At 38.7% G+C, this 9,915-nt stretch overlaps 1 protein-coding gene across 2 annotated transcripts in view; it reads left to right on the top strand.

Annotated features, from left to right (window-relative positions):
* The window catches only part of LOC563292 (zinc finger Y-chromosomal protein 1), a 35,374-nt gene that overhangs the window by 23,481 nt on the left and 1,978 nt on the right, over positions 1-9,915 (top strand). The window contains exons 5-7 of one of the 2 annotated variants that reach the window (XM_686657.11): positions 806-922; positions 4,941-5,075; positions 6,913-7,053. In XM_686657.11, coding sequence (XP_691749.6) covers positions 806-922; positions 4,941-5,075; positions 6,913-7,053 — 393 coding nt within the window. The remainder of the gene's footprint in view (positions 1-805; positions 923-4,940; positions 5,076-6,912; positions 7,054-9,915) is intronic. The other variant, XM_005170809.6, reaches the window with a different exon arrangement.

The raw sequence follows: 9,915 nt of genomic DNA on the forward strand, positions 1-9,915 counted from the left end.
CATTTTTTTAAAAAAGGTTTCAAGAGTTCCCACTTAGATATGCTTGGCACTTATAGCAGGTTTGGCATGCTGTCCCGGGAGAGAACCCTGAGCTCGGAGATATTTGAGCCCAGGGCTCCCGCCCGGTCTAGAAGCATATCAGGAGAACTGAGATCAGGTAGGTCTCGATCGCTCCCCCTTTAAAAGGGGAGAGAAAAAAAAGGAGGAGATGGGGTGGAAGGGGGGATTCTTCCAAAACGAAGATAGAGCAATAAGGAGAAAGTGATCCCTTTATATTAATCTAGGATCATTCTGATTGGATTTTACTGATTACGGATGAGTGTCCAGCGGTGCACAATCATATCACGTGCTCCTCTCGAAATTAGTTTATGTAACTTCACTTTGTTCCTTTTTTTGTGTGTCAACTTCTGGTTTCAACTGTAAATATGCATCACTGAAATGTCCTTGTTTTTGGTCATTTAAGATTAACAAATATGCATCACTAAAAACATCCATCATAAATAAATAATTAAATGTGCATAATGTGTGCTTATGTTTGAAACCAAAAAAAATGGAGCATCATTAAAAACATCCTTGTCTTTGGTAATGCAAAATCAATATGTAAAACAGAAATATCATCATCGTTTAATGAAACAAAGTAAATGTGCATCACTAAATATGTCTTTGTTTTTAATGCAGTATAAATAAATGTACATCGCTGAACATTTCCTTTTATGTTGATGCAAAATAAATCAAATTGTTTTTGTCTTCAGCCTTGTGTCATGCTGGAGTCCTGATAGAGTGATGTTTTTGTGTCTGTGTGCAGGAGAAACCGTAGATCTGGGCGAGAACGAGACTGTGGCTCTGGCCGAGCCTGTGGTTCGTCCTCTGAGAGAGAAGATCTACATGTCTGTGGGAGATGGTCATCACACACAGACTGACGGTGAGACACTCTTACATTTACGCTTTTGTCCAAAGCAACTAACAATTGAGGAGGCATTCAGCGATTCAACAAGAAGAGGCAATACACACAAGAGCGGATCCTGGTTTTTCTTACAGGGTTTCTCATGATCACGGAAGAGGTTATTAGCTGTTGTTTGGATGATACTAGTGGTTTAACAGTCCTTGTGGAAGTTTGAAGATCTTCCACCAGTGAGGAACGGTGAATGAAAAGGTTTTGGAAAGTGACCTATAGTATCTGTAGTGGTATCACAAGGCGGTGCACATTTACCTTGAGCTGTTGCTCTGACTGTATGAAGCGTGCACAGATGGATTTATAGTGTGGAGTGATACAGAAATACAGAGTAACTATTTTAAGCTGCCAGAATTGACCCCTCTGAAACCGATAGTTCACACTAAATTGAACATTTACTGGTAATTTACTCACCCACAGGTCGTCTAACGGCTGATTTCTCCTTCTGTGTCGAGTTATCTCCGTGACCCATGGCACCTGCCCTGCACTTAGTCGTGCATTTATACTTCAGCGTGCTGTTTGTGTTGGGCTGGGCGATAATTCGATATCGATAATTATCCTGATATATATTTTTTTACGACAAAAAGATGATGACAGTTCGTTAGTTGTTCGATAATATTTACGCACTATGTGCAACGCTGCGCTGGTATTTTGCAGCATGCCCTTCCGGATGCCACACTCAGTACAAGTGTACAGCCATACAGTGTTAGTTGCACTTGGAGAGGTATGGAAAAAATAAAGTAAAAAATGTCACAGTCACAGACATTGTTGACAACAAACGTCACTATAAACTTCAGTAGTCTGAAGCTACTTAGTTTTTTTTTTTTTAAAGAAGTGAAAACAATACATTTATGATCAATAAGCAGCCCCAGATATCACAGATATGATGCTGTGTGCTTCAGGGCCATTCTCCTCTGTTTTTGAGGTGATGTGCATAAGTAATCCTTTATATGTCTGACGTGGTTCACACACAGTGAATTATGTTTGATCAAACAAAAGAATAGTGAAATATGAAAACAATGATCGCTCCCTGTGGCTTGTACAGCACCTCTCATCAGTTGGAATACAATAACTTTTGCATAAATTATGGTGGAGACATTTTTCTTTTTTCCTATCATTACAGACATGTGCAGGAACCAGCAAAATTAATTACAGCACACTAGACCACACACAACCTAAAAGATAAACTTTCAAATTTGAGTTTATAAAAAAAAAAAAAGCGCCTCTTTTTTAGGTGTTTATTATAACACGGACAACATATACAGATATTTTAAACACTTTCAATAGTGTTTGATAAATCAAAGGGTTTTCTTTAAAATGATACCAAAGTTTTGCATTTACACCTCTGCATGTGGATTTGGGAAGCCTTTAATTATGGGTTGGCAAAATCCAGACGGAAATCTTAAATTAACAGCAGAGTTTAATTCACCATTAAAAGGAGAGTTCATCCAAAACTGAACATTCTGTGATCATTAACTCACTTTTTACTTTTTCCAAATCGGTGTTATTTTATTTATTTATTTTGATGTTGAATTTTAATAAAACATGAACAGTAAATACTGAATTGAAATTATACTTTTTTTTATTATTTAATTATTTCTATTGTCAGACAGCTAATACATTTCACAAAATGTGTTAAATCAGCTGCACAAAGCGGTTGGCATGCAGAAAATCCTATAAAATTAATAGATGTAAAGATTTTATGTTTATCGTGATAAATATCGAAATCGACTGACTTGAAAAAAGTGATCGTGATCATTTTCTTTTGCCGTATCGCCCAGCCCTACTCTGCAACACTTCTGAAATGCTGGCTGGCAGTAGGTTTTTATGTTCCTCTGTGTCGAGTTTCTTCGCTGGTGTTTTGTTTTTTTCTGAACGTTACCTTATGACCGCTGTCCACTGAGTGGGATGGTACGGTACAGGTCACCTTTATCAGCAGGGTGTCCACTGAGTCTTAAAAAGTATTACAAATTGAGAAATTAATTTAGAGAAATTTAAGGCCCATAAAAAGTATTAAAACGTCTTTTTTACAAGGTGTTAAATTCAGTATCAGTATGCTAAAGTATGCCTGAATTTATTCTTTGAATATTGGGATGCTGTGTGGTTTATGAAATCAAACAAATCCTGCTAGATTTGACATCGCTGCTTTGTTTACCTAAGTAACCAGGGAAACACCGTTATTACTGCTGCTGTAAAAGCACAACCTGCTGGATTAACATTTTTATTCAGTATGTCAATACAGTTTTTAGGGGTGTAACGATTTATCGTTGTACGATTTATTGTGATGCAAAAATGTCACAATATGCATCGTGGCGTTATGACGATTTGATTACGATATGACGTCCGTTTTCTCTTATTAGTTGAGCTGTTTGCATGTGAGCTACGTTCCACCTGCTGTCGCACGTGAGTTCAGATTGCAGCAGCAGTAATGTTAGCAGACCAAGATGAGTGGAGCTGAAATAGAGGATGGCCCATCCTTCAAAATCAGACGTCTGGCAACATTTCGGTTGTACAGTCATTGCTTTAGACTCGTCCGCTTTTTGACACGCATACTGGGTCAAACATAGCCGAAGTTTTAAAGTCTTCACAGTGATTTACATACTTTGCACAGCGACATGGAGACCTCCTAATGGTGTTGAAAGAGTCACATACTGTATTTATAAGGTACAATTCACCCTAAAATATCATTCTGTCTTCATATAATGATGTATTGGCGGCCGCAAAATCACACATGACGTAAGCTGACCGTGAGCTGTTACTACAGAGGGTGGACTATGGTAGACGCGCGCGCGTCTGCTTCAGTGAACAGAACCTGCAGGTTGTGACTAACAGGTAATAAAGTAGTAAACAACATTCAGTTTGTGGAACAGAGTGATCGTTCAGGAGCCGCGTGGGAAGTATGAACAGCAGTGGAAATGAAACCGAAAGCGTGCACATTATTTAAATAATCATATCGCATTTTAGAGTTATGATTACGACGAGCATGAACTCTTATGAGTACAGAGGTACACAAAAATGCACATCAACATGATACACTTAATAGCGCCGACATCAGCAACGCTGAAGAAATAGTAAACCTGCCTAAACTGCTGAAAAGAGCCACGACTGTCCTGTGTAATGAAAAGACGGCCACCCTGTCACTCATCATGCCCAACATGAAGACAGCCATCAATAAAAACCTCTCAGACAGACACACATCAGTTCAGGATTATTTTATAGAACTGCTGATTACCTGGAAATGTAGATTGCACACACAAAAAACGCAAGTGACCAAGCAAAGCCTTAAGCTCTTACTGTTAAATTCAATTGAATTGAATCATTTCAATAATATTTTATAAGAAGTTTTTAAATCGTTTTATTTTCCAGAGACTGGAAAAAGTCCCTTTTTATTTTCTTAAAGAAGGTTCAGTTTAACAAGTTGAAACAAAAGAAATACATAAAAAATAGTTTACTTGGTAATAAAAAAAAATATAAAATAAAATTTGCATTTCAGTTTCATTTTCAATTTTTATTCCAAATATCGTGATACATATCGAATCGTGAACATTATATCGTGATACACATTGTATCGTGAGCTGAGTGTATTGTTACACCCCTAACAGTTTTAGTTTAGGATTAAAATGTTGGCAGTGTTACTGGTTGAAACCTGAAGTGGTAATGAGGTCTTAAAATGTATGCAAAGAGTCTTAAAAAAGGTCTTAAAAGATCTTGAATTTTAATCTCTGATTCCTGTATATACCCTGATCTGGCTTTGCATGTTCAAACACATGCGCTATAGAGGAATTGGATACGCTAAATTGGCCGTAGTGTACCTGATTGTGTGCAAGAGTGTATGGGTGTTGCCCAGTGTTAGGGTGTAGCTGGAAAGACATCCGCTCGTGCTGGATAAGTTGGCGGTTCATTCTGCCGTGGCGTCCCCTAATTAATAAAGGGACTAAGCTGAAAAGAAAATGAATGGATGAATGTTTTGAGTGTGTTTTGTGTGCAGGAGGCTCTAAGCTGTCGGATGAAGTTTACATGGAGGTTGTGGTTGGAGGTGAGGAGCCGGTTCCTCATGACCGGCCGTATGACAGCACTGCACTCAGCAAAGACTTCATGCCTGTGGCCTGGGCCGCCGCTTATGGTCAGAACACTCATATTACTTCATATTATCAAGATCATGCAAACCTTAAAAAACTGTTTTAGATTTGTGTCATATATTATCATTATTATTATTTCTGTATTTTACCTTGTGTATTATTTATTGCTGTTGGTGGCTTTTAATTGTTAGAATATTTTTATAACTAGAAAAGTGGTATTTATAAAAATGTGGTAAACTTGATCTTTTTCTTTTTTTTTTTTTGCCATGCCATAGCCAAAGAAGCGGAAATGGCAATAAACTCAAAATTCTCTCTCTCTCAAGATCATGCATGAGAATGACAGCCTAAATAGAGTCTGTCTGCATGCATAATAAAATATCAAGTGCTAAAAAACCAATAGACATTATGACTTTACTTCTATTCAGAGTTACTGATTTACAGTTGAAGTCAGAATTATTATTCCTCCTGAATTATTAGCTCTCCTGAATTATTAGCTCTCCTGAATTATTAGCTCTCCTGTGTATTTCCCCCCCCCCAATTTCTGTTTGACTGAAATATTTTCTCAGCACATTTCTAAACATAATAGTTTTAATATCTCATTTCTAATAACTGATTTATTTTACCTTTGCCATGATGACAGCACATAATATTTGACTAGATATTCTTTAAGACACTAGTATTCAGTCTAAATTGACATTTAAAGACTAAAGAAGGTTAATTAGGGTAAAGTTAGGGTAACAAGGCAAGTCATTGTATAACAGTGGTTTCTTCTGTAGACAGTCGAAAACAAATATTGCTTAAGGGGGCTAATAATATTGACCTTAAAGGCCACCTATGGTGAAAAATCTACTTTTCAAGCTGTTTGGACAGACATGTGTGTAGGTATGGTGTATAGACTGTCATATTGGCGTGATATAAACACACACAGTCCTTTTTCTTTTTTTTTTCAATTTAACAACATAAAAACGGTGGACCAATTGGAGCAGTTTTTAGACCGACCGCAACTTGACGTAGGAGTGCGGTCCCCCCGCCCACCAATATTGATTGACAGGCGCATCACCAGATCCTTAGTTTGTTGTTTCACATCCGCCATTTTCAGCGTGTGAGTCAAAGTGATGTCACTAAAGGAACACCCGTGCTCTGTTTTTAGATGTAAGGCTTATTGGGCTCAACACAAGATCAATATTCTCCACGTTATCGCTTTAATCAGAATTATTGTTTGTACCTTTTGGTAGGTTTGCAAACATGTGTACTTTTCATTGCATCTATGCATTTCTTGCAAACACAGAAGCTCCCTGTGATCTTAACTAGTTGCAGCTGGAAAAGTGCAAGCGCGTTGCCTGATGTGCGCGTCTCTCCATTGGAAATAAAATAACGTTGTTACGTTGGGCGGGAAGCCGAAACTAATTTTCATGTAAAACGACAAACTCCTAAAACAGCGAGCTGTGTACACACCCCCAACATGACACTCTTTAAGGCATTATAATAAAAACATCTGAACTGTGTGTTGAACTGAGCCTAAACTGGCACACTGAGAAGATCCATAATATTAACATTACATCATAAAAACGAGGTAAACTATGTGCCCTTTAAAATGGTTTAAAAAACAAATTAAAACTGCTTTTACTCTAGCTGAAATAAAACCAATAAGACTTTCTCCAGAAGAAAAAATATTATAAGAAATACTGTGAAAAATTCCTGAATCTGTTCAACATCATTTGGGAAATATTTGAGTGAGAAAAAATAATTTACCAGAGGGAGAGTTATTTTGACTTCAACTGTATATCGCAGACTAACAAAATATTGCAATGTCAGTTTTTTCCCAATATCATGCAGCCCTAGTTTTGTTGATAGAGCATTGCTGGTTTGTTGTTTCGTAAGCAGGAGCAGATGAAGGCTGTGAGAACCGTAATGGAGCAGCGAGCGCTTTACTGCACATCGACGAGTCGGATGCACTGGATAAACTCAACCGGCAACACGGCAAGAACAGGAGACGAGCTGAACCTCGACAGGTCCAGACAGGTAATGGATTATTTTTTTTTTTTTTGCTTTCTCACAATTATGTAGATGTAAAATAAAGGTTAGTATGAGTAGGCTATTACCGTTACTCTCAAACACATGGTAAAACAACAATTATATTAGACCTTTATGTAGCTCTGTTGGTTAAAATGCTCAATTTCGTATAGACTTTGAATGGTGGACTTGAACTTTAAAGGGCCATGAAACCCCCTCGTTTCAGCAGGGTGTTTTCACACCTCTACTTTGGAAAAAGTCAGAAAAGTGGGCGTGTCCAGCTCTGTTTAGGGGGAGTGTCGGAGGAACTAAAGATGGTGTGGGAGTGTCTATTTGGGCACGCGCGAGTTTCAGAGTCAAAATACACACACACACACACACACACACAGGAGAAAGTGATGGTGTTTAACCTACATGGACATCTGTAGTCGAATTATTTGCCAAATTATTAAATGGTGGACTTTAACTGCAGTTTGGCTCTTTCATTCAGGGAATTCATTCATGCCCCTCGCGACAAACAAGAGTTTTGATTCGAGGAACTGCTCTAAGCGTGTATTTTTCATGCAATGTTTGATACCGCACAGCGAATGAGAGAAAAAACCCTCAGCATTTCCCGGAAACTTAGATGCACACGGCAGGTAGCGTCAGAAAGCCGCGTGTGTTATTCCGGTCACTAAATGCGGTGAAAATCCTACACGAGGTTAAAGTTTGGTTGTGGCGCTAACATGTTTACACTCGGTGCAATAGTTAACTTAGTTCGATACAAACAAACTGAATAAACAAAGAGCACTGGTCGCTCACTTACCAAATCTGTAGAGACAGGACAATCACCAGCAACTAGAGCCGCGTCTTTATTAAGAGAAGACTACAAGCGAATCCGGATCTCAGCGTTTGCAGATGAGAACAGCTCTCAAGTAAACAATAATCCTCCTTAGACACGTAAGTTATTGTTGTCGAGCGTCGCGTACACTGTTAATCCACACGTGACTCCAGCTGCGCTCTCACAGAGAGAAAATGAAAACAAAACTTAACTGCAGCAAACTATAAAAGCAACACTTCACGCTTGTTTTGCCAACACAACGTGGCGTCTCTGTCGTCTAAACACTGTGAAAGTAATGAATATTAATGAAGTTGCACAATAGAGCACGCTGATTGGTTTGAACCAAGCCTTACTCATGCATTAATGCATCACACTGTAAGACGTAATAAGACACACTCTGGCACAGACGCCCAGTCTGCACGCTGGAATACACGATATTATGTCATGGCCGTGACGCAGCTTCAAAAATTCGTTTCAAACCGGAAGTACGAATTTGCTTGAAATAACGCAAAAACAACCAATTTACACTTTTTAGTGAAATATAGGTGTCCTAATAGTGTTTTTAGCAGTGTGGGACACATATACGACTGTCCACAAGTCAAAAAATGTGTTTTGGTGTTTCGTGACCCTTTAAATTAGTCCTGGTCATCAATGCACAGTAAAGTGATGACATCAGAATACAACTATTCATAATTCTGAAGTTGAAGTATTATGTTTGAGATAGATGCTTGCAATCTGTCATTTACAAGATTTCTAGATAATCTTTTTCACTGGTAAAATCAAACATTTCCACTTGCGTTATATTCAACTGTATATAGTTGCACTGGGTGATAAAATGGATACCTGTATTTACTGACCGAACAGCACTGTCAATATCGATAATAAAAAAGTTTGCTATGAAGTTTCGGTATGAAGCGCTATAGTTTTATTAAACTTGTTTTACCTAGTATTTCTGAACAGCCCTCCGTCCGCTGAAAAAGCACATCACGTGACCACACACACAGACACACCCACACACACTGTCATGCGCTCGTCTGGTCTGAGCTCCAGAGAGCAGTGCACGTCGAACAGTTTATCAAGGATGTAGTCGCGTCTCACTATAGTTGTTAAACGTGATATTTAATTAGTCTTGTCTCTATCTAACGACTCTTTGGTCTTTTGAATCTGTCACAGCATCAGTACACTGCTTCAGGCTTTCACTTTAACACTACTTAGTGTTTTTAGTGAAAACCTCAGATTCCGTTGGTTGTGCACCTTTTTTACAGACCAACCTCCCGCGGAAAAAGTGATTGATATGTGGTAATTTGTGTGCAACTTTATTTGTTTATGATTTATTTATGGGTAAAACAAAGAGCATGCAGGTCAGGTAGTTGAAATTGTAGGCTACAAATAATTCATTCGTTATGAATTCATTAATTATTCATAAATAATTAATTCACCTCTGCCTATGATGACGATGCCATCATCCATCGTGATGTTTCACATTAGACATGCGATGGCAAATTGGTTGACATCACCCTACGATATATGCAAAACTACAAAGACGTGTGTGAAAATATAATTGGCTGAATCGTTGAAATGCTGGATTGAGATTGTGTGGGGGGTCAAAGTAAGAGTGTGATCTTTTAACGAACAATTCTGCAGCCCCAATAATAACTGTTATGACTAAAGCCGGGTTTATACTTCTGCGTCAAGTGTAACCAAGTAACCATCGGCACATGCAACGCCCGTAGCTGTGCATTTATACTTCTGCGCGCTGTCTCTTGGTCTGCATTAACACTTCCGAAACGCTAGTTGGCAGTGAGGTGTAAATGCTCCTCTGTGTCGAGTTTCTTCGCTGGTGTTTTGCTTTTCCTGAACACTTCCTGAATGTACAAGTGGCTCAAACTCGCTCATTTTGACGCAGGAACCGGCGGACGTGCAACAACTTTAACTATGAGGTAAACACAAAACAAAACTTTCCATCAGGAGCTCTTTCACGGGACTTCCATTCGCGTGGCTCTCGGTCCCGCCCAGACTCATCAGCGCTACCAAGCCGACCAATCACAGAG

Source organism: Danio rerio, chromosome 5, assembly GCF_049306965.1.
Source record: "Danio rerio strain Tuebingen ecotype United States chromosome 5, GRCz12tu, whole genome shotgun sequence".
NCBI classification, from domain to species: domain Eukaryota; kingdom Metazoa; phylum Chordata; class Actinopteri; order Cypriniformes; family Danionidae; genus Danio; species Danio rerio.